The sequence below is a fragment of the Lathamus discolor genome, chromosome Z (assembly GCF_037157495.1).
Source record: "Lathamus discolor isolate bLatDis1 chromosome Z, bLatDis1.hap1, whole genome shotgun sequence".
NCBI lineage: Eukaryota > Metazoa > Chordata > Aves > Psittaciformes > Psittacidae > Lathamus > Lathamus discolor.
This window is the reverse complement of record NC_088909.1, coordinates 109,304,461-109,328,868: the sequence shown is the minus strand read 5'-3', so window position 1 is coordinate 109,328,868 and position 24,408 is coordinate 109,304,461. Positions and strand designations below refer to the sequence as shown.

At 42.5% G+C, this 24,408-nt stretch overlaps 1 protein-coding gene across 5 annotated transcripts in view; it reads left to right on the top strand.

The window, feature by feature from the left end:
* Window positions 1-2,219: 2,219 nt before the first annotated feature.
* The window catches only part of SMAD2 (SMAD family member 2), a 50,103-nt gene continuing 27,914 nt past the window's right edge, over window positions 2,220-24,408 (top strand). The window contains exons 1-5 of one of the 5 annotated variants that reach the window (XM_065661350.1): window positions 2,220-2,422; window positions 2,917-2,973; window positions 4,107-4,194; window positions 5,587-5,636; window positions 11,441-11,723. In XM_065661350.1, coding sequence (XP_065517422.1) covers window positions 11,491-11,723 — 233 coding nt within the window. In that variant the 5' untranslated portion in view covers window positions 2,220-2,422; window positions 2,917-2,973; window positions 4,107-4,194; window positions 5,587-5,636; window positions 11,441-11,490. Of the gene's footprint in view, window positions 2,423-2,916; window positions 2,974-4,078; window positions 4,195-5,586; window positions 5,637-11,440; window positions 11,724-24,408 lie in introns of all 5 variants that reach the window. The other 4 variants (XM_065661345.1, XM_065661346.1, XM_065661347.1 and 1 more) reach the window with 4 other exon arrangements.

Below are 24,408 nucleotides of genomic sequence, written 5' to 3'. Positions count from 1 at the left end.
AACACAATGTCCGTCAAGATTCGTTGGCATTAGAAAAGAAAAACCTTGTTAGTGCTCTGCCCTGGAGGAAAGCAGGGAAAGCTCAGCCCTTATCAGCACTGTTTGGCTTCCTTGGCAGCAGAGAATCGAAGGGCATCTGGCCAGACAGAGAAGAGATAGCCCTGAATCAGCATGTGCTACTCCATGGGCAGGTTACAAGCCAGTAAAATTAGTTTTGGGATATAGAAGACAGCCCTTGGGATATTAGAGTGGGGCTGTGGATTTAATGCAGTGGAAAGGTGAAGGGAATGGGAGACATAAATCCATAGGAAAACTGCACTTAATTAACTAGGTGTTCATAGAAAAATAAAATGTCTCTGCACAGTGAACCCTTCACAAAAAGAAGTGCTGCACTGGCTGAACAGCCAGTCTCTGTTTTCAGGTACAATATGACTGGAACACGTCCTTATCTTTCAAAGCCACGATGATAATCTGTTAGCAGCTATGTGTTGTCTGCAGCGGGTATCTCAGAATGATAGAATCACAAAATGGTTTGAGTTGGAAGAGACCTTAAAGCTTACCCAGTCCTAACCCCCTGCTGCGGGCAAGGATGTCTCAGACTAGACCACGTCTCCCAAAGCGCATTCAATCTGGCCTTGGAAAATGCCTTTCGCATTTGGGCAAAATCTCCTCCATTTTACTTTTATATTTCTTTTATGATCAGTTTGAAACTCAAACTGGTGAAAAAACTGCAACAAAAACTTGGAATAAAGCTGCATGTGTGCTTCAAGCTGTGAAATTCCAAGCACAGAAAAGGAAAAAAAAGAGATTTATGTGAGTTGACATCTATCATTCTGTCAGGAGGGATAGAGATGATGGGAGAGGTGCCTCACCTGGCTCCTGACAGCACCAAACCTGTTGAGATGGGACACGTGCCCAAGACACTGAATCACAACACCTACACGGAGTCATAGAACAGTTAAGGTTGGAAAGGACCTTCAGATCATCCAGCTCCAACCCAGAAAGCGTTTCAGGTTGGGAGAGGAGCATGGCTGAGAAAGCAACCTCTTGTGTTGTGAGATGGAACCTAAGAGGCTTAGATGGGATCTTAGGCAGAAGCTCTTCCCTGTGAGGGTGCTGAGGCGCTGGCACAGGGTGCCCAGAGAAGCTGTGGCTGCCCCATCCCTGGCAGTGCTCAAGGCCAGGTTGGACACAGGGGCTTGGAGCAAGCTGCTCCAGTGGAAGGGGTCCCTGCCCGTGGTTGGAACTGGATGAGCTTTAAGGTCCCTTCCAACACAAACCCCTCTGTGACTCTGCATAAGAGACATGGTCTGCGGTTGGGACATACGGAAGGTGGTGGGATAAGGAAAAGTGACAGCTTCTCAGTGCTGATGGGTCCTGGTCACGTTGTTGTGAGGCAACAGGTTCATCATTTACCTGTGGTGAGCCTGGGCACTCAGGCTCAGGAATTCGGTTGTGTTACACCGTGAGCACACCACGGGTGGTCGGCACTGTGAGCTCCACTGAAGGCAGTGGGTGAAATCAAGGCAAGACAACGATATGAGGGAAAAACCACCCTGAGGAGCCACTGAGGACGAGGGGCAGGCTTTCCTCAGCCTTGTGTCAGCATCACAGTGCCCATTGCAGCCCGTGCTGTGTGGGGATGAAGCCTCGGGCAGTTTACATCCATTTTGAGATGAGGGAAGCGGGGAAGGGTGGGGAGCGGGTCTGAGGGAAGCGATTTTGCCCTCCCCTGTGCAAGATGCATTTAAACTTCGGTTTAATTACGGTTTTATTGGCCGCCCGCGGGCGGGTGGGTGACAATTCCCGGTGGGATGGCGCGCACTACTTTTTCTCAGCTCCCACCCGCGCCCTATCGCGGCAGGCTACGGGACGGATCTCAGGTGTACGCGCAGTATTACTCCGCCAGCACGGCTGCGCGGCTGCGCTCCTGCGGGTCAGTCAAACCTCCCCTCCGCCCCTCCTATCGCGGTCAACCACCCCCGGCAGGCGCTGGTGGTGAGGAGTGATAGCTGGATCAGCCAATCAGCGATGCAGCTCCGCCCCCGGCGCTAGGGACACGCAAGTCCTGCCTCCCCGGCTCCGTCTCCCTCCGCCCCTCTGCGGGCACTCGATTGGCTCCTCGGGCCAGGCCTCGGAGCCCTCTGGCCAATCATCGCTCGCCGTTCCTAAGAGACGGGCGGAGGAATCAATGCTCCGCCTCCCCGCCCAGCGCCGGGGCGGGGCTCCGAGAGAGGTAAAGGGAAGCGGCGAGGCGGCGAACGGGGCAGTCGGCACCGAGCACCGGGCGGGTTCGAGCGTCTTCGAGGAAGGGGTTGGTCCCGGGTGCTCCCGCAGCCCGGCTGGACCTCGCCGCGGGACGGGGAGCAGCGCGCTGCCGCGCCTCGGGAAGCGGGGTCCCGCCGCCTGCCTGCGGATTTGGGTGAGAGCCGGGCCGGGCCTGGTGGCGGCGGGGGCCGGGGGCGCCTCTCCACGCCCTCCTCCCCCTTTGTTGTGGTGGGACGCGGCGGGCGGCTGCCGAGGGCCCCGGCGGTGGTGAGACGGGGCTGGGGGAGCTGCCGGTGCCGCGGGGAGCTCCTCGCTGGTGGTGCGTGAGGGGGAGCGGGGCGGGGGATGCGGGGGTCGCTGTCACCGCAGCACCGGCCGCACGCCGGGGTGTCCCCGCGGTAAGGGGTGGGAAGGGCCGGTCCATGCTCCTCTCGCTGTGTGTACGGGGGGCGAGGGGAGGAGGGGATATCAGGCAAAGCCGTGCTTCTCCTTCCTCTCCGTCTCCCTCTCTGTCCAGTGTTTTTTCTCTTGCAGAGATTAGGTGTGCAGTACTCCGCGCCGGTGTGTTGGAGAAAGTTAAGCGCAAGTTGCAAAAGAAGTGTTTAGGCTCCGCTTCAGCCAATGCCTTTTTGTCTGTTCCCCTCCTAGGTGCAGAGCCACGGACGTGAAATAAGCGCTACCTGCACGAGACGTGTACACGAGCGAGTTAAGATTAGTGGTTTTCTTCATGGCACTAGTTTTAATGCTGTAGTTATATGTTTGTTGCGAGATGTAAACAAACGTAGTCTGTTGAGTGCTTCATCCAGCAGGATAAGCGCATGGGAGAGGCTGTGCTTGAAAAATGCAAGTAGTTGGGGGTACTGCAGGGCTGTAGAGCTCCTGTGTGTAATTTGCTCATGTGGAGTGGAAGGGAAGAGAAAAAGTGTGACTTCAGTTCTCATTCTTTAATCTGGGGAAGTAAAAAGGGATGGGAAGAAAACCCCCCACAAGTGAGTAAGTAAAGAGCCAGTGTGATAGTCCTGGAGAGCTGTTAAGTGAACAGCTGGGATTCAGACTGCAGCCTTCTCCCATGGTTTGGTTGTCTGTCACAGTTTTTGACCAGACAGCCCCCAGATTCCAACACATGTGTGCTGTAGTCTTTACAAACACATAGCAGTAAGAAAAAGTGAATTTACCAAAGGAGTATTGCTGAAAGCACTGTTAGTAAATGCTGCAACCTGTGAATGTTGCATGCAGAGCTCACATTATCACAATTATAAAAGAGCCGGATTCCATCTGTAGCACGGAGCTTATAATGGCAGCTTATTAGGAGACCGCACATAACAGCAGGTTAGTCTGCTCTTAAGTGTTCCTCTCTTAGCCTGGAGAACTGTACTTTCAAGACTGATTCATGACATTATTTCTGTGGGGGTTGAACTCTATAGTGAGAGACTGATCAGTCTTTGCTCTGTTCTTCAGGCTAAAAAAAAAAGCAGCTTTTCACCTCTTGCTAAGGTGAGAAGCTTCTTTTAGCAGAACGAGGTTGCTATTTAGACTTTCGCAGTGTTGGTGCAGGTTATTTGTCTAAGTTGTAGCTTTAAAAAGTTAACGTTTACAATCTCTAGTGAATTAGAGGGGAGTGGGAATGTAGGTAAAGGGGAGGTTTTTGAAGTCCCTTCCCCCGTTTGCTTAGCACTATCATGATGAAAGATAACGTTGGTTACAAATGCCGTTAGAAAGAGGAAGGGGAGGATCCCATTTAAGGTGGTTTAAACTTATCTCAAAGCTGAGTCTAAGTGCATATTTAACAATATGTTGGGATGTTTAACAGAGTAACCTGGTAGTTGATTGTTCTGCAGTTGTGTGGGTCAGACCCTGACTACACTGGCTGTCACCAAAGAGAACAAGTGTTTGAAGATCCACTTTTCTTTCTGGAAGAAGCTGGGTGTGAGTAATACATCTTGAAGAATTTGTCAACTTCCCTGAGGTTCTGTTTGATGGTAAAAAGAGCAACACAATTGTAAAAAAAATTAGGTTAAAATTTGTCTTGTAACTGATCTCCTCTTTCACCTAGAGGGTAGATTCACAAACAAAATCAAATAGGCTTGAATTGCTCAGTAAATCTCCAAATGAAAGGCCCTCCTGGGTCCTCCTCCATCTTCCTGTTCCACTTGATCTCTCAGAAGTGTTGAGCACCAGTTGATATAATTGAGTTTATTGGAGCTCAGCAAAATCTGTGCTGCTAAAAGCAACTTTAAAAACAAAACTTGTTTCCACCTCTCTAATCCCTTTCCCACAAAAGCACTGGGAGAACAGGCTTTGTAGTAGGTTCTGGATAACAATGAATCTGAGCTCTGCTTGAGACTGAAGAGAATTCCTAAGTTTTGTTTATATAAAGAGTAGTACGCAAAGTTTTAATTACTATAAAAAGTATTCTAGCGTTTCCAAATGTACTCAGCACTGCCTTAATGATTGTGCACGTAAATGCCCTGTAACTGAAAGCATCTATTTATGGGCCTGACTTGCTAAGTGAGCTGTAAATTCTGCTTTTCAGATTGGATTTAATGACTTTTATCATAAAGCCATAAACTGGTTGTGAACTGTGCTGAGAGGCAAACAATACCTAAGCTTACTTTGCCAAAATATTTGTAATTGTTGATTTGTTAAACTGAATTGCTGCAGGTCATGCGATGGGATTAGTTTTTTTGTAATAGAATAGTACAGGCAGCCCTGTGTTCAATACTCTCTGGGCTAGAAGAAATTGGCTACTGCAGACAACCTTCCTAAAATGCTGCTCTCCACTCCCAGCAGAGAATCTGTACTACAAACAGTAAGGCTTCATTCCAGGTGACATTTTATGATGATTATGTGTGTTTGACAGCCATTGTGTGAAGTAAGGCCAAGAGGAGACTATGAGAGAGCAGTTCCTGAGTCTCCTGTCAGGTTAGTCTAGCTCAGGCTAGATTTAACTACACTGGAGGTATAGAGGTTAAGCGGAGACAGCTCTTGCATATCGAGGGCCTGTGGGGGACTGGCCTGTTGAACATTTAAGTTAGGCCTATCTTGAAAGTGAATTTGCATTACCTGTTGTTAAATGCAATTGTTTGTGGTTTAAGGAAGTGGAGAAGCTGCTAAGCTATGCAGATCAAGACTAGGTACCTGATAATCAGTTCTGTGACTATTCCTGTCAAATTTAGCCCAGGAGTATTTATTTTCTAAAATAATGAAACTGATACATGCCTGTTACACATGGAAAATTTTAGTGAAAGCAAAGGAGGTAAAAAGGGCTTAAACTGCTGTGGTTTGGAGTGTTTATTCTGTGTTTGTTTTTTTTTTTAGATCTAAAGAAGGTCTTTCAGTTAAGGATCGATGCTGCAAAGTTCTTAATAGTAAGTGGAAGAAGTCCGCCGCTTTGCAGCGGCAGGTGGATAGGCTGACTGCAGTTGTGGTTATTTTCCTCTTGCAGTTCTAGAACAGTTGCTAAAATAATCAGTCCCATTAGTAGCTTAATCAAAGGTCAGTAAAATGAACATCTCTTCTTCCTCTTCAGTTGCATGCAATTTTAGTGTACCATGAACAAGTTATATACAGTGTGCAAATTTTCTAGTAGCAGTATAGCTTTTCAGTACTACATTTGTCTGTAATTTGTAGTAATTGAAGAAAAACCCAGCTTCTTAAGCTTTTATGACATTATGATCCTCCTTGTTTTAGTTCCGTGTCTGAGAAAGTAGCTTTCTCATTTGGTTCATAATCAAACTTCATGAAGTGAGCAAGAGCAAAAAAAAGAAGTCTGCTTTTGGAGTGGGTAATTCTGTTTTCAGTGAGCCATATAAAGATAGTACAGTTATTCAGAGTTTCAGAATGCATGGCGATACTCAAGAGTAATAAAAATTAATGTGTACATTGAGTCTCTATATAGGCATGTTTCAAATTCCTATTCCAGAGCTGACCCAGAGGAGGAATTTTCTTTGCTCTTGTCCCTGCAGATCACAAGCAGCCTGCCTTGAGCTTCATTGGCTGGTGTCAAAGCTAAACCAGGACCTTGGCTTCGTATCTTTGAGCTTTGGCCTGTGAGCTGGCCAGATGGAGCTGTGGGACAGATGGAGCCCCTTGGGAGGGAGCTCTTTAGAGCCTCTACCCACTACTGGCCTAATTGGCTAAAAAGCTGAACTGAGGTGGATCTGAGGGCATTGCTCAGTAGGGCAGAATTCCCCTTCCCCCAGCTCTACCCCGCATCTTCCCCAAACAAAAAGCTGCTAACACCTCAAATCCAGTAAGGGAATACTAAAAGCTGACCTACCTTGGCCTGAATTTGAGTGGAGAAGAATGGCATCATCTTAATATCTCATGATGGTGTGTTCTTCAGAAAAGTCTTGTACATTGCAGTAGGTTTGAGCTCCTGCAGTGTGGCAGAACCAGGTGTCTGTAAGATGCATTTGTAGGAGAAAGAGCCCTATTAGAATCTCAAAAGACAGTTTTTGGAGGGGTTGTGGGTGCAATAGAAGTGAAATGTCTTCCCTTGTCTGTTTCACCAAGTGCTTTAGAGTGTGTTCTGCCCGAAAGCGGAAAGACTGGCTCAGTGCAATGTGAAATACTTGTTTTATTGTTTCTTTAAGTATTAATAATTTTGGCTTAATATAGGAGACATGCAGTACTGCACAAGCTATGCCTTTTAAAACTTCAAATCTCACTACTGTCTAGACTTATGTAAGGTCTTCTAAATAATTAATTTATTATGCTGCCTTAAATAGATTAGGCTTCAATTAATATTACCTTATCTTGAAGCCAATAATGTCACAGGGCTGCATGTGAAGGGAAAGGGTAGATATTCCCCCATCTTCTAAAATATCCTGAAACATTGTGCACTTGGTGAAATTGATAATGTTGTCAGAATTCCAGGATTAATGAAAAAAACATTGCCTTAAAAAAAAAAATCATGAAAACAGGGATAAAATAGGGAGGAAATGAACTCGTAGACTCTCTCAAATACCACAAATTATTTTCCTCGATCTGCTTTCCTCAGAAGCTTAACTTCTGTCCTCTTTATTCCAGAAGAGCTCTGGCAAATGAAATTCCTCTAAGCCAGAATACTTGTAGTAAAACCAGGAGAGATCAGATTTCTTTATTTCAAGTTTAAGATGAATAGTCAGACTGATATAAAATATGCTGCATAAGGCTTTAGAATAAATTGGCCAGAAATCACTTGATATTTTTGGTAGCACCAATGTGTTTATAGCATGTTCCAGACACTCAGGAAAGAAAAATTTCCCTTGAAGGTTTTACTCTGCTAGCATGCTGCCCTTAAGATTTTCTTCATCTTTTATGCTTAGTTATTGCTGGGATCATGGGCTTAATATTTAATACTTGTTCCAGAGAACCACAGTAGAATTGAATAATAGCAGACATGACTCAAACTGTGACTTTAGAAGTTGCCAACTATGACACTGTTTGACCAACTATAGAAACATGTGTGCATCAGGAAGCAGAGAGATACTACGGGGGCAGAGATGAAACAAATACTACCAAAGTTAGGCAATTTGTTAGTCTTCCAGTATTAATCTGTTGGGAGTAACAGCACGTGCTCTGTGTGTTCCAGCTGTGTAACGAAGCAGTAATACTTCTCTGTGCAGTGAGTACTCCTTGGGCATTCAGAGCTACAGTTTTAAGGCACAGTACAGAGAACATGGAAAGGGATAAAAAATAGTGGAAGCTTTCTGCTTTGTGTTGCACTGCTGCCTTGATACTAATAGTTCAACTATAGTTGCACCCAGAAGGAGGTTCTCCCTGCAGTTACTCAAGAGTCCCAGTGTGTTGGTATGTTAGAGTGGAAATTGGGATTTGCTGGTCAAAAATCAGCTGCAACAGTGACTCCTAAACCCACTAGTGTAAAACATGGTATCTAAGTCTGTCTAGGTGGATATAGTCAGGATCCAGTGCAGGTGTAGGGCTCCTCATTTTTATTTGAGCTCCTGCCAGATATTCAGACGTGTGGTGTCTGCCTTCCATCTCAGAATACCTCGTGAGGTGTAGATTTCTGTCTTTATTTTAATTACAGTGTGGAAAATGTTAGGGTACTATGACCAAAAAGAAAAATGAGAAGATGACCATAGGCTGATACAGTTTTCCTGTAGTCCTTCTGCGGTACTTGTAATTTGAGTATTTGTAATTTAATTGAAGTAGTAAAGCTTTCAGGCTTGGCATCTGCCCAGAAGACCTTCTCAAACTGTATGAGCTATGTTCATTCAGATACTTCTTTCTGACAAAAGGCTGATAGCCCTCTGTTTGAGGGAGGGACATGATTCAAATGTACAGAATCATGAAGCTTGCAGACCAGATGAGTAGAAATGGTTCTTCAGCAAAGCTTGCAGTGGTAGAACAAGAGGCACTTTCTGAAACTAGGAAGAGAAAAAATAGCTAAAAGTACTTCTTTACAACAGTGGGCATTGTGGTGCTGTCTGCCACAAGAGATAGTGGGAAGCAGGTTCAGAAAGTGGTTAGATGAATTTGCGAACAACAGGTCCATAAATGGCTGCTGATGGGAATAGGTAGGAATGTGGCCTTTAATTTCATGCTGTAAGTTTAAGATGCTGTATAATTATGGGGAGAGCAGGCTGTATAAATTAGCCAGGTTTGTGATATCCTTGAGTAGCATGTCCTTTTGCCACCTAAGGTGATGGAGCACCAGGCTATATGCAGTACTCTTCTGACCTCGTAGGGTTTTTCAAGGCTTTTTACTTGCCTACTTTGCATTTATACAAATTGCTCATAGTTCAGCCTAACCATGCCTTGCTTTTTGTAGATGCCTCCTCTAGGCTTGGAGCAGAGTGCCACTTCTCCATAAATCAGGGTGGCTGACATATTCTCCAATGAGTACTCACCACAATTGGCTGAAGTATTAAGCTGAATGAATTTCTGTCCTACTTGTGTCACAATCTCTCTGCTCATTTGTTAAAAGATATGGGGCCGCTACTGAAGTAACTGGTGAAATTCATATGATACTTCTGGCAAATCCCTGATGTGGCAAAACAGTAGCTGGAAGGAAAAGGGTAGTTTAAGCCTTGCAGACTGCAGCAGTAGTGTGTGTTGTATTTTTCCTTTAAATAGCTCCTAAGCTGCAATAATTGTCATAAAGGCCCCTTTAAATGTGTGCCTTTATGTTTTGTTTTGTGTTTTGGAAAAAGATGATCTTCCTGGGGATAGGGCATCAACCTGTGATTTTACAGGTACAGATGAGCACATGTCTGTAAAGGAACTGGTCAAAACTAAGGATAATACCTGGAAATTTCTCATGAGCTAGGTCTGAGCTCATAATATTTTGGAAATGGGAAAAAGATTTTTTTTTTTTTGTAAGCTCGGAGTTATTGTTGCTATTCCCCATTTTGGACACCTTAAAACAGGAGAGAGAGTGCAAGCCTCCTGTTTTATCTGTGGAGCAACTCTGGACTGTAGTGGGGGTCTAGTGTGTTTCACTCCCAGGCCTGCACAGTTCAGAACATGTGCAGAACAGTTCAGTCCCTGTTTATTGTAACCCCTGACTCCTTGACCCCCATACTTACCATTCTTCCTTCAGTCCTGTTTTTAGGTGCTTTCAGAAGCTGGTATATGGAGATATAATTTAGTTGAAACTGAAATGTCATTCCTACTGAATATTCTGTTCTGTGGAAGTTGAAAGTTTATGATTTAAAGTAACCCGTAGAATATAATCTAGTGTTTATTGACTTGTTGATCCTCTCTGAGACTGCAGAGACATGACAAGGCATAAATTAGCCATGATTACTGTAGCCTGAAGTATCCCAAATCAACCATGTTGTTTTGCAGATTGGAAATTTCAGTAAGATGAAGTTGGTATATTTTGGATAGAAGCAAGGGATGTGCCTCTACAGCATGGGGAGGCAGACAGGCTGCCTTGAAAGCTAAAACTGAGTAGCCTCATGGTAGTCTTAGCTAAAACAAGGGATTTTCAGCTGACTGAACTAACTCGGACAGCTTGGAAATAAGGTAACTTCCTGGAGTTCAAATACCTATTTGCTGCCTGGAAATACGGCGCTGTAGTGGAAAAAGAAAAAAAAAACCCAAAAAACGAACCAACAAACAAACAAAACCCCAACACACACACACACCCCCCACACAAACTAAAAAAAGCCCCCCAAAACCAAAGCCACAACCTTATTTCTATCCATAGGAGTATTATGTTCTCAGGCTATTTCTAACAGCTGTCTGCCTGAAATGATATGGTTGATTTGGGTCTTATGTTTTAATACCTAAAACTAGCCTAACAGAAGCTGCAAAACCAAAACACTCTTTTTTTTTTTTTTTTTCTAAATGGCTATCATTTCCTCTTTAAACTGATTTGAAGTGCAAATTGCAGTGAATGCTAAACATAGCCCAAATTTTAGCATCCATTCTAATCTTTCATTTTGTATAAACATCCTCATTCAGGTAATTGATACTGAATGAAGGCTATTAAAATTGAAAACAGTTCTACTGCTTAGGTAACTGCAAACTAAGGCTTTAAATATCCTTTAATGAATTTTGAAAGATTTGATGATTCTAAGTACTGCCAGTTGATAAGATTCATTATCTGTAGGCCATTGAACTCAAGATTAAAAGATGGGAATAACCTTATTACCAGACTTTAGTGTATTTCAAATCACTGTCCCCCATGGAACAAAAATTGGTAGCTGTTGAAAACATGACAAACAAAATGAGAAAAGGCTTGTGAAATGGCTGGCTGCTGGAAGACTTCTGTCAAACTGTAATGACATTCCAAACACAATTTTGCCTGCTAAGTTAATTTGGAGATAGGCAGAATGGGTATATATGTGTGTGTGATTTGTCAGTCACTTGTGAAAAATTTTAGTGATTAAAACCAGCCAGCCTAGATGCAAAATTAGGTTCTAGTTAACTTCTGGATTTTCTGGAGTTGACTTTAGCCAGGGAAATCTTGAGGACAAATTCAGTGTTTAATCCAACAGTAACCTTAGTCTGTCCTAGCTGTTGAAGAGTCTGCAGCAAACTTGTGTTTGAACCTTCTTGAAGTACCTAACCATGATTCAGGCTGCTTCTGAACTGTTATCTGGCTTGTGCTCTAGGGTGCAGTGTCCTATGGCATTTGGTAATTAAAGGTCCTAAGCAAGGTATTTGTTTCTTATGAAACCTCAGTGCTAATGTCTGGTTTGGTTTGTGTTTTTAGGGATCAAACGGGAGTCTCTTGCTTGCTGAGTGTCAAGTCTGGTGAAAGTCATGTCCATTTTGCCATTCACTCCACCAGTTGTGAAGAGACTTCTGGGATGGAAAAAATCTGCTGGTAGCTCTGGAGGGGCTGGTGGTGGTGAGCAGAATGGTCAGGAGGAAAAGTGGTGTGAAAAAGCAGTGAAAAGCTTGGTCAAGAAGCTCAAGAAAACAGGACAGCTGGATGAGCTGGAGAAGGCCATTACCACCCAGAATTGCAATACAAAATGTGTGACAATACCAAGGTAAGTGCTGTTGTGTTCAAAATTGTTGCAATCCCTTCAGAGATGATTAAATGGATGTTTAGGCTTTCCTTTACACAAATGGCTAAAAAATTAATTCCATGCATTTGATTTGTGAGATTCTTTTGGTTTTATATAATGCTTGCTTACAACTGAATCAATGCTTTGTGAAGTCACGATTTCTAATAACATCTTTACACTTAAATTTTCATTACTAAGTTGATTCCAGATTGTATGTGCTCTGATGGTGCCTAGCACAGCTGTTTGTAGCACTGCCTTATGCTTTTACTTGATAACCCTGTCTATGATCGGAGGGGCATAATGGAACCTACACTTCCACTAAAAAAAAAAAAACACAAAAGACTTGTTTTTCCTTGGTCAACACTTCAGTCATCTAATTATTTTCAGTTACGTCTGGTAGTTTCATTTAAGTTGTACAAGCTGAATCCATTCTCCCTTTTGAAGTGGTATTTTATCTTTGGAGGCAGGTTTTCTGAAGACCAGTTTATTTACTGTAATATGTTACTGGTTAATGAAAGTGCTTCTTATTTAATAACTTGGAAAATTTCTAGTGCTGCGATTCTACTCCTGATGCATATTTACATGTAGGTGAATGACTTGCATTCTACCCCTTTGACTTTCTCAACTTAATTCATAGCAACTGCTGTGCGAGAGGCAAGGGTTACGTTTGTAAGTATACAGAAGTCTGCTCTCAATTCATGTACAGAAATCCCACAAAGGTGCCTGTATAAGTGCATTACATGGCATACAGGTATCAAATCACTTCACAGGTGTGCTTTTCTTTGCAAAAGTAGAAGATCTGGTGGCACAGGAGTATTCTGGGCATTTTGCCCCTGGACACTTAATCTCTAGGGGAGTGGACCTGTGTCTGGTTTATGACCTTAATATCTGCATTAATTAGCACATTGATCAAGCTGCTTTTAGACTTTGTATTAATCATAGCACAAACTAGACTGGACTGGTGTTGATAATAATTTCCACATATTAAATATGTTATGGCTGTTACCTGATAATGGTTTTAGCATTCTCTTTTAGATTTGACACTGCTTTCTGGGAAAATTGAGTATGCTGTGAATGAATGACTACCTTAATTCTGTTCTGTATCTTTTCACCTTTTGTTTCTAATGCTGCCCTCTGCTTATGTTTTCATCCCTAGAGTAGTCCCCAAATTCTGAGTTTTCCTTCTGCTTTCTTCTTTTGCCAGCTGGAACACAATCAGAAATAAAACATTAGAGCATTCTTGTCTTAATGTGTATCAGTAGACTGAAGATCAGGGATAATATTTGACTTGACATGAGATGACTCTATGTATTTAGCAAGGCTTTACCATGACAAAGACCAAATGCTTAACTGGAAAGCACTTTGTAAAGCAGAAGCTGAATATGCCATATGGAGATTCGCTTTGTGCGTCTAACTTCTAGAGCTCAAGCTCTTAAAAGAATTCCAAGAGCTCCCTTTTAGGGCTACTGGGGCAGTAAATACTGCTAGTTCAGAAAAACAGTTGTCTAAATTTCATTTCAAAGGTGATGTTAGAAGATAGAAACAGTATTCTAATATTCCAGTATCTGAAGGGGGCCTATAAGGTTGCTGGGGAGGTACTCTTTGTTAGGGACTGTAGTGGTAGGACAAGGGGTAACAGGTTCAAACTCAAACAGGGGAAATTTAGATTGGATATAAGGACGAAGTTCTTTACTGTGAGGGTGGTGAGGCACTGGAATGGGTTGCCCAAGGAAGTTGTGAAAGCACCATCTCTGGGAGTGTTCAGGGCCAGGTTGGACAGAGCCTTGGGTGAGATGGTTTAATGTGAGGTGTCCCTGCCCATGGCATGGGGGTTGGAACTGTATGATCTTAAGGTCCTTTCCAACCTTAACTGTTCTATGATTGTGTATCTTTGTTTTCCTAGTCTATTTTGTCCTCCTGTTTGCATGACCTCTTTTCATGTAGAAAATGTCATGTCAAGTAGAAAATAATTCTTTAAACAATGCAAAGTTAAATATACACATACCTTTTTATACTCTGTGTAGCCTTTGTTACACTCTGTAGAACTCTTGTGACCTGCAGTTCTTTATACACTGTTCTCATTTGTTTGATTTCAGTTATTGACCCATCATTACAAGACATGTATTTTATTACCAGAGGGCTCCAGAGAAGGAGCTGGTGCAGTGCCTGGAGTACAAGTGTGATGAGAAATGGCTGAGGGACCTGGGGGATTTAGTCTGGAGAAGAAAAGGCTCAGGGGGGACCTTATCGCTCTCTACAACTGCCTAACAGGAGGATGGAGCCAGGAGGGGCTGGGCTCTGCTTCCAAAGAGCAAGGGATGGGACAAGAGGAAACGGCCTCAAGCTGCACCAGGAGAGGTTTAGATGGAGCTAAGGAACAATTCCTTCCCCAAAGGGTGCTCAGGCATTGGAACAGGCAGTCCAGGGCAGTGCTGGAGTGACTGTCCCTGCAAGTGTTCACGCGCCATGCAGGCGAGGCCCTCCGTGCCATGGGTTAGGGGTGGCCTTGGCAGTGCTGGGGAATGGTTGGACTTGATGTTCAGGGTCTTTTCCAGCCTGTTTGGTTCTATGATTCTCTCTTCCTGTCAGCTATAAAAAGGACTGGACCTTGGTTTTACGTTTCTTTACTACCTTAGGAGTAAGTAGGTAGCTAGATAGCTCTTCGAGTAATGTTGGCTATTATACAAGGCTTAATTCTAAAATAAGAAGTGGCTTTAAGGGATGAGATGGTATAAGGGTTGCTAGCAACACTGTACAGAATTCTTGAGCTTCATAGTCTGTAGGCTCTTGGACTGTTGGTATTATTTCACTTTGACAGCAGTAGTCTGGATTCCCAAGAAAGAGCAAATGTCAGCTCAGTACTGTAATGACTTTTGGAGATTCTTGTTCTTGGATTTCGTAAGTTAATGAAACTGCTGCTTGAGGCCCACTTGAATGAATTTCATTAAGATCTGCTGATCAGCAGGGATAAATAATAAAATGCTGAATGTGAATCTCCTAGTCAGCAGGAAGTTTGAGGTGCTAAGCTGCAGACGGAGATGCAGTTCTGATGTGACAGCTGGGCTTTTTGTTTGGTTGTGTTTGGTTTTATTTAACTAGCTTTAGATTGACTTACTAATACTGTTTAACTCAGTGTAGATACTGACAAGTGTTGTCGGATGCTTCTGTTTGCCACTGTTGCCTCAACAGAAGCTGCAGTTGTGGTTCCACAAGATTCTAGTCCCCTTGGAGATTTCCAGAGAGCATGATACAGTACTTAACTCTAACGTACTCTTTCATCATTGAAATGCAAAGCAGGTAGATACCTACAAGCTTTTCTGAAAACTGAGAGCAGCTTGGACAAAAGTTAAGTTACAGTGCCCCTTTAGAAATATGCATATATTTATGTCCTTGACAATCGTGCTGAGATTAGCATTGTTGTGTTTCTGTGCTTTCTGTCAAGGTGACTAGATATGAAGTGAAGCTGATGTTGTGTAGTATGCAAAAGCTGCTCATGTGGTAATTAACATAACTTCTTACACAGACTAATAGGGGTTCTGAGAAAGCAGAAGCAAACAGATGGAGTGGGTTGGTGTTGGCATTGCACAGCAGGGGTGCTTAGCTCTTCATAAGTGGGTCAGTAATCTAGAGCAGGGGCTAAATAAGTACAGAGGTCCTTTTGACACTAGCCCTCTGAGTAATTTGTAGTTATCTTGCTGGATCCTCCCAGCCAGCCAGTAGGATTCTAATCACATAATCTGTGTATCTTGAAACAAAATGTTAGCACGTGCGTTCACTTTTCTAAAATATATAATGAACATGATAGAATTTAAGATCCTGTCTTTACGCTCTCCCTTGCAGTTTTGACGCAAATGGGGGGCAAGAAGCACTCGGCGAAGAAATAAAGCCTAAGCATCCTTTTATACAATTTATCTTCCACTGGAGCAGTTTATTCCTTATGAGTATGAATTGCTCTGTTAAAACAAATACTTTACAACTAGTGATAGCTAAAATCCAAGCAATCTTTAACAAATAAAACCATGCCGCTTAGTGAGTAGTCAAATGGCATGTTCACAGTCTTTGTCATTTAAAAAGTCATTTCAGTGGTGGCAGTGAGGTGTTGGAATTGGAAGCAGGGAAACAAAAAGCACTAGTTTCAGTGTCCCAGTATTTTGGTGTGATCAGTTAGGTGGTGTTTCTGGCTTAAAAAGAGTATGGGTATGCTTCATGCTTTCTTCATGCTTCTTATGCAAGACTTAGCAAAATGGAATTGCTTTTGTCGAATGCCTGATAATGTACAATTAATAAGAGCTGGATGGGGGCAGGTTTGTGATAATGTTGACCTAAGTTGTTGTAGCTTTTTTTTTTAAGTTCTAAAAAAAAAAAAAACCAACAAAAAAAACCCTCTGGAGGGCTGGAGCAGCTCTGCTCTGGAGCCAGGCTGAGAGAGCTGGCCTGGTTCAGCCTGGAGAAGAGAAGGCTCCTTAAGGAGAGACCTTAGAGTGGCTCCAGTGCCTAAAGGGGCTACAGGAAACCTGGAGAGGGGCTTTGGACAAGGGCCTGTAGGGACAGGCCAAGGGGAATGGCTTGAACCTGCCAGAGGGGAGACTGAGATGAGCTCTTAGGCAGAAGCTGTTCCCTGTGAGGGTGCTGAGGTGCTGGCACAGGGTGCCCAGAGAAGCTGTGGCTGCCCCATCCCTGGCAGTGTTCAAGGCCAGGCTGGACACAGGGGCATATAGTAACCTGCTCTAGTGGAAGGTATCCCTGCCACAGGCTTTAAGCTTTAAGATCCCTCCAACCCAAACTAGCCTGGCATTCTGTGATAGCTGAAAGTTAATGCAAAGCTGTTCTTCCTGAGCTGTAACTGGGTGTATCCATTTCTCATGCTGAATTCAGGTTATATGCTGACATTTGAGTAGTTTGACAACTGTGTTAGGGCTTTATCTTATACAAAGCATGAGTACTAACAGATATAATCTGCCTATATGGGAGTAATCCCCAGGTACAACTGTAGTCCTCATTTGTTGCATGTGGTAATCCATTCACTCTTCCCCAGAAGACTCTGTCTTGCACTGTGCTTTTGTTTAGCTGTTGCTGAAGCCATAGAGCACTGCTGTACCTCATCTCCTTGCTGTCAGTTTCCCTGCTCTGTTGCCGACATAGTCTGCATGATTCAGTGCTTAACTGAGCCGAATGAGACCACTGTTTTGGTTTTTTTCCCTTTCAGTATGTAGAAGAGGATTAAGGAGATACAGGTGCCTCCCATCAGTCTCAGCATCTCTAGCTTTTAATCATTTTAGCTTTTTTTTCCAAGATGTTCATGTGCTTATCTCGATGCTGTAGAAGGGTTTAATACAGCATCAAGTAACTTCCTGATTATACCTAGCAAACTTTCTTCTTTAGCAGATGATTTTTTTTCATTGATGTTAACAGTAGTATATTACAGTTATTGTGTAAACTGGCTTTTGATACCATAAGTGGAACTCTATGAAATCCTTGAATCTTAGCTTTAATGAGAAGTCCTGAGTTTCTGCAGAGGAGTTAAATTTTATCACTACTCAAGCATTAGAGGAAACAACAGTGCAAAAGTGAAGTGATGTTAAATGCTGATAAAGAGTGACCTGGAAGATTACCGGCTGGAGTAAGGTTTTAATACCAACTTCCTTAAATGCCAATTCAGAGATGCTTTGCTGTGGTGCTAGTACCATGCAAGTGCTTTAGAGTCTTAGGTGAAATGCAGCATCTGCTTCCAGTGCGGAGAGAAGGCTAATACTCCTGTCAAACCCTTGCTTCCCAGCCTGCTGTGCCACTGGAGTTTTAGAAGGTATTATCTGAAAAAGGTTTTTCCTTGCTTAAGAGTTCAGTATGTATGCAGAAAATGTGCCCTCTATCCGTCTTGCTTAACATGACAATAGCGTGCTTGTGTTATATCCCCTGGTTTTCAGAAGCTTATTTTTGCTTTGTTTTCTGCAGCCTCCCAATTCTGGCTTAAGTGAGACAGAGAGTAGGTTTTTGCAGAATGTAGCTGATTTGTGGAATTTGCAGTCAGCAATTAGACTGCTTAAGCACCTTGCTTCTGCTTCAGATACGAGGTTCATTCTGAATTTCTGTACCATCCAGAGGCAAAGAAGAAACCCTGCAGTGGGTTCTGTGGTTTGGGGAATATGGAAGGCTGTGACTTCTAAGCTTAAAAGACTTCTCTGGGTGTTAAAGTGACTAACGATATTGACACTTTTCTTGCACTTGCTTATGGTGTCCAGGAATTCCAGTACACCTTAATTTTGTCTTATTTCTTACGTATTCTACACGGATTCAGATAAGTAAAACTGCAGAATCTGGTGAAAGTTCATTGAGCATGTGAAAGGTTAGGGTTATTTGATGGGGTTAAAATTCTCTGAACTCTGCAGTGACTTAGAACTATGGATAAATAAGTAGCATAGCTCACAGCATATGTTCAGATTGCTTTCTGAGAACTGAAATTTATTTTCTTGAGCCTTGGCTCTCTTTCAAGGCTGTGTGGAGACGTCATAGCAGCCTTCCAGTATCTGAAGGGGACCTAAAGGATGCTGGGGAGTGATTCTTAGGTGTAAAGGACACAGCTTCTCTTGAATATAACATATGCTAACAGTTATCTTGTTTGTTTTTTCATTCCTTGGGAATATTTGTCAGGTATGTGATTGCATAGCTGTATGCAGTAACCTAGTTTTAAGGATGCTTTTGATCACAAGTAGAGTTGTCAAGTTAATGTGGCTTCTGGAACAGGCTGTTTTCAAGCTTTAAGAACTTTCCTCAAAATAAATGATTTCAGAGGATAACAATACAGAAATTCCTTTGTTCCTTCTCAGGTTAAAGCTCTAGGAGATGGGTGACTTCAACAGTCACCCATTGAGGTGCACATTGAGGGCAGGGAGGTTCCTCTGGAAGCTGTTGTAGGAGAGTTCCAAGTATCTGCTGCTAAGCTATGAGTGGATTAGCAAAGAGGACAACAGCAGGCAGTTGGGTTGGCACAGTAGATCCTAAAATAATATTGCAGTCCAGACAAAGGTGAAGTCTGTTTTCCCAGAAACAGGACTTGGCACTGTTAGTTTGTAGCATAGCTGCAATAATTCACTGTTCAAGTTAGGGATGAACATTGATTTTTAATCATAGCTCAAAGTTGAGAACTATTGTGTACAAAGAATGTTTTTGAACCATACACTGTATATCAGTCTTGATACATTCATTTAGATCTAAATTGGTTCTGTAAACGTTTGAAGACAATAGTGGAACACTGTAAGCTTTCTAAAATAAGTATAGATATTTAAGACAGTACATCTGAATACACTAAAGCACCATTTTTATTGCTGAGATTACAGGAAGAGTGTGCTTGTAAATTGTTTGTTGAGAAGCTAACTCCTTTTTCTCAATATAGGATTACTGAGGATAAAGCAGAGCCCCCTCTGCTTCCCTCTTGCTGGAATTTCACAAAAAATACTGCTTTAGGACAAATCTAAAGAGTTTTTTCCTGAAAGTATGGCAAGAGATGGCTGAGATTTCAGAGGCTGTTGGCTAAGATTAGTTTTGAAATCCTCTGATGCTCCTTGTGACAGCTGGTGCTGTGAAGGCTTTGGATGTGTTAACTGGAGAGGTCTAGTAGTATGATCAGATTGCCCTTGCTCTTCTCAGTCCCCTAATTGTGGTGGGACTGGAATGTTGTCTCTGCATCCTCTCAAAGACTAGAGGAAGTTCTCGGTCCTTTCTGCATGTGAGAGGCTACATACCACAGGGTGGTATGGGCAAAGCAATGGTGTGTTTTGCAGTAGCTTCCTGTTGTGTATGGCATCTCTTTACCTCAGTTGGCACTGTGTGTATGTAATCCTCTGTCAGGTTGCAGTGTAGCTTCCTCTTGATAAATGGTGTTTTGCAGCCTGAGTATTAACAGCCAAGCAGCTGCTTGCTAGGTGAATAGAGTCCACCTGCTCTGCCTGAACATCAGCAGCCAGGCAGCTGCCTACCAGGTGAATAGAGTCTACCTGCATTGCTTGAACATTGACAGCCAAGCAGCTGCTTGCCAGGTGAATAGACTCCACCTGCATTGCCTGAATATAAATTGTGAAAAGGTGATCCTACAAGAGAAACTGTTGTTGCTGAAAGTGGCAAGTGCAAAACAGTTGACTTCAGGGGTGTTTTTCTGACCTTTTGCAGTGTTTTTAACCTGTATTCAGAGTTGCTCAACTGTTACAATGAGAGCTTTCACCTGGTATGTGTTCTGTAGTGCTGTATTGTGCAATCAGAATTAGCGTGTGCAGGGAGAACAAGAGAGCTCTGAGAAACTGCACTAATTTCCTTAGAGCCTTTATTACAGCTGATGTGGCAGAAGCTGGCACCTGGTTTTCCAAGACCATATCCTGCCCCAAGACAAATGGGTCCAGCTCTTCTTTGTTTCTGAAAGTTTAGGATAATGTGGTTATCGACAAAAGGATACTGGCCCCAATTCTCTGTGTGTAAAATAGAGTGTTCAGACTCTAGGCTGCAGAGTTTGATGCCCTTGAGGATTATGTAGCCTTTAGGTGCTGCATGGACATATAATGGGAGATAAAAATTCATACCGAATTTGAGTTCAGGTCTCAAACTTAAATTTCTGAACTTGAGGTTAGCGATCAGTAAGACAGTGCTAGTGACATTACCTGCATCTGGAAACTACAGTTAGGTATTTCCTTTAAATACAAAGCTATCTTAAAAATAGTTGTAACTGGTGTTTTATCGCAAAACTAAATGTAATGATGAGGTAACTGGTGGGCTCAACCTTCTCAATTTCTTTTCGGCTGATTAAAGAAAAAGAAGTCTGCTGGCAAACTAACTGTGTGGAAATACCAGCCTGTCTGGTGTTAATAGTACTGCGTTATAAGGAAGGAGCTGGACAGCTCTGCAGCTTCTGTTGTACTTGTCTACGGAAACTGACTTTAAACAAATGCCTTTTGATGTTTTGTTGTGAAAACAGTATTTGCAGTATTTCTTACTAAAAAAGTTTTGGGAACTGGTCAATGCTGTCATGAGGTCCTGTTCACTGGGATGAACTGTTGTGGATGGGGGTGTGACAGACTATGGTGAATGGTCAAAGCAGAGTAAGCCAAGAAGTTAAATGCTGTCATTCCCTCTTTCCTTAACCCTTTTTACATAATTTCCACAATAAAGCCTAAAAGTAGATTTTTTTTTTTGCTTTCTCCTGTTTGATTCATAGCATTAGTGTATGTTGCAGGTAGAGTAGGATGAAGGATTAGTATCAGTGTAAGATAACACCTTTTCTTTTTTTCCCCACTAATAACACATTTTTCTTCTACCAACGCTTCCTACTTGAATGACCACTAAGCAGCAAGACCCTATTCCTGATATTTACAGAACAATACATGTGCGTCAATGAGAAGGCATTGCCCAGATGCTGCATGTAACAGCAGCTGAGGCCTTTCTTTAGTTGGATTTAAAAATTAATTTGAAGACTAGCCTTCTAATGCAGTGCTGATTGAAATTAAGAGTAGTGATTGTGTTCAAGTGTAATGAAGTGGGGTTTTATTAAAAGTACTAAACCGTAACTGTTAGCTTGGTTTGTTGCTTAGCTGTGGCTGATGTGGAGGGCAGCATTACTGTTACTAAGGTTAAGCTTTAGTGTAGGGATAGTTCAGGTTATAGTATCTTGTAATATTGATGTCATCCTGAAAAAGGAAGTCTTAGAGTATTAAACAAAGATACTTAGGGCTGCCAGATTTAAGCTTGTGCAGTTCAGGAAGCCATGTGACTTACCCACATAATTTGTTACAGAAATGGTATGCCAGGCAGAGAGTATTGGCATGTCATTTGAGGCAGGCCAGCATGTGAAAACATAAATTGAGCAAGATACTTAGCCAGTACCAAAATGCTGCATAGCTCAAACAAGCTTTCCTCTCGAGTCACAAGGAAAACCTGTTGAATTCTGGGGACTGTATTGTGTACTAACTGGAGCACTGGGTAGAGGCTTGGAGGATATGGATTCTGGCTTTGCCTCTGCTTTCTCACAGGTAGCCTTGCAAGTTTTTAATTTGCTGTTATTTTTCAGTCTATAAACTGAGATTAATTTTTGTGAGGTGTATGTAATGCTGCTTCTTCACCTTACTGGTATAAGCTGTTTTATTTGGTTAGGGAATGTAAGTTTAAGGCATCGTTCCCATTGGAGTGGTGTGGAAGGCAAATTTGGGGGTGATTAGTTGTTGGAATTTATGAAAGTTCTTTATCTTCAAGTTGCTGTTACTCTTCATTAGGATTGCCTTAGGTAAGAAGCAGGAAGAGTCAGAACAAGAAGCCTTAAAGCTTGCTTCTTACATGCCATTAATTGTTTGTCAGGTTACAATGGATGCTGGGGCTGTTGAATTTTAAGCAAATTAAAAAACAGCTACTTATGAAACCTGCTTTGTGGATCCTGGTAAAAAAAGCTATAACCAGGAAGAATAATACCTGTATCTGACACATTAAGAAGACATGTTGGTCACTCAAGAAAAATGTTGACTGTGCTTTATTGTTAATATTGAGCCCCAAGTTATCTCGTAAATAGTGCTTATTTTCTTCCAATAAAGAATCGGAGCTTTAGTCAGCCCAAATCAATGCTAAACTGTTCCCTGGCTTACTGTGGTAATTAGCATCTTTGTATCAGGCCAGCTATCCAGTGTGATGAAGATTTCTCTCCTTATTATATTCTTTTTGTAGAAGTCAGCCAATTTAGTTTTCTTGGTTCTATAATAAAACACCTGAGAGCTCTTCTTACTAGTGTGAATGTTTTATGACAACCAGAGCAATTTTACAGGAGAAACTTCCCAATTGTGTAGCTCAGGCTGTTAGTCTAAGAAGAATTTATAGGATAAACAACATGCTGCAGTTCTTTTACAGCTGCAGCTTTGAACACAAATAGCTAGTTAATGGGCTCCCTACTGATTTAATCCTGCTTGTAATCTACACCTGCTAATTTAATAAAAGCAATTTCCCATGTCTTGTTTACTACTTGTTTCTGTTCATTTACTCTGACTTGGTTGCAGTGCTGATTGGTGGAAAACTTCTAAAATTTACAGTATACAATGCTGTAGTCTCATCATGAGCAGCTTTCGTTGGCTTCTGTCATGCTGCATTGTTTGAAGCAGACCGGCAGGATACAAGAGAACAATTGGCAGCTGGAGTGAGTTCACATCTCACTGCATATGCTTCAAAATTGGCAAAAGAACAATGAGATTGGGAAAATCCCCTTGAACAAGTGCTACCCAGTGATCTGACTTCAGCGTTTGTTCAGAAGAGATTCCCCAAATTGTGGCTGTTGATTCTGAAATGTACAAGCAGGTTTCAGTAGATCAAGAATTTAAAGCTTACTTTCAAAGTTTTTGCCTGAAATTGTAGGTAAACTGACTCCTTCTTTGGGTGCTTGAGTTATCTTTTCTTGGGTAGTGGATAGAGAAAAGCCTGATGCAAAGGCAACAAACTGAGTTTTGCTTTAATGCAGAATTTTAATGTTGCTGTTAGATGAATTGGTGACTTAAATCCTAGAACTGGTCTCCACTTCCTGTTTCATGGGAGGCTTCAACTCAAGTTCCTCTAATATTTAAAATTAGTTCATGCTGTAGCTTTGATATTTTGAACATGAAGAAAGGCTGATGCCAACTGATGTGGACTGTTGCAGCTTTGTGGCATGGAAAGATACAGACAGAGAGGAACAGCCTCAGGCTCACAGGTCCTTGTCCTCCTGGGGGACTTCAGATACGCTCTTGTGAGACCTCACTTGGAGTATTGTGTACAGTTCTGGTGTCCTCAACATAAGGACATAGAACTGTTGGAACAAGTCCAGAGGAGGGCCATGAGAATTATCAGGAGGTTGGAATACCTCCTGTATGGAGACAGGCTGAGAAAGTTGGGGCTGTTCAGCCTGGAGAAGATTGCGTGGAGACCTCATAGCAGCCTTCCAGTATCTGAAGGGGGCCTATAAGGATGCTGGGGATGGACTCTTCATTAGGGACTGTAGTGATAGGACAAGGGGTAACAGGTTAAAACTTTAATAGGGGAAGTTTAGATTGGATATAAGGAAGAAGGTCTTTACTGTGAGGGTGGTGAGGCAGTGGAATGGTTGCCCCAGGAAGCTGTGAATGATCCATCCCTGGCAGTGTTCAAGGCCAGGTTGGATGAAGCCTTGGGTGGCATGGTTTAGTGTGAGGTGTCCCTGCCCATGGCATGGGGGTTGGTTCGAACCCTAACTATTCTATGATTCTATGAAGACTGATGCCTTGTCTAAGCACAGTTAGTAACCAAAAAAAAAAAAAAAATCAATGTTTTGCTGTCCCCCTTATCTCTCAATTAGTAGGAATATAGTAGGAGGACAAAAGGCTCACTTAAGTGGTTGTGCCTGTTGCAAGCTGCGTTGCTGGCAGCCATGTTCAACTTTATTTTTTTTTTTTTAATTTAAAATTCCTTGATAGGAAGATGTTTTTACAAGAACACAATGTCAGTCTGTTTGTTCATTATGTGGGAACACTTCAACATCTTGGCCATTAACGACAGACATTCCAAGAAGGATTTAAGCAGCTATCTTTGCAGCAAGAAGCCACATAACTCTTTACTTGAATGGTAATGTTCCTCAGGCCTTTGAAACTCTCATCTTTCTGGCTACAATAGAATCACAGACTGGTTTGTGTTGGAAGGGACC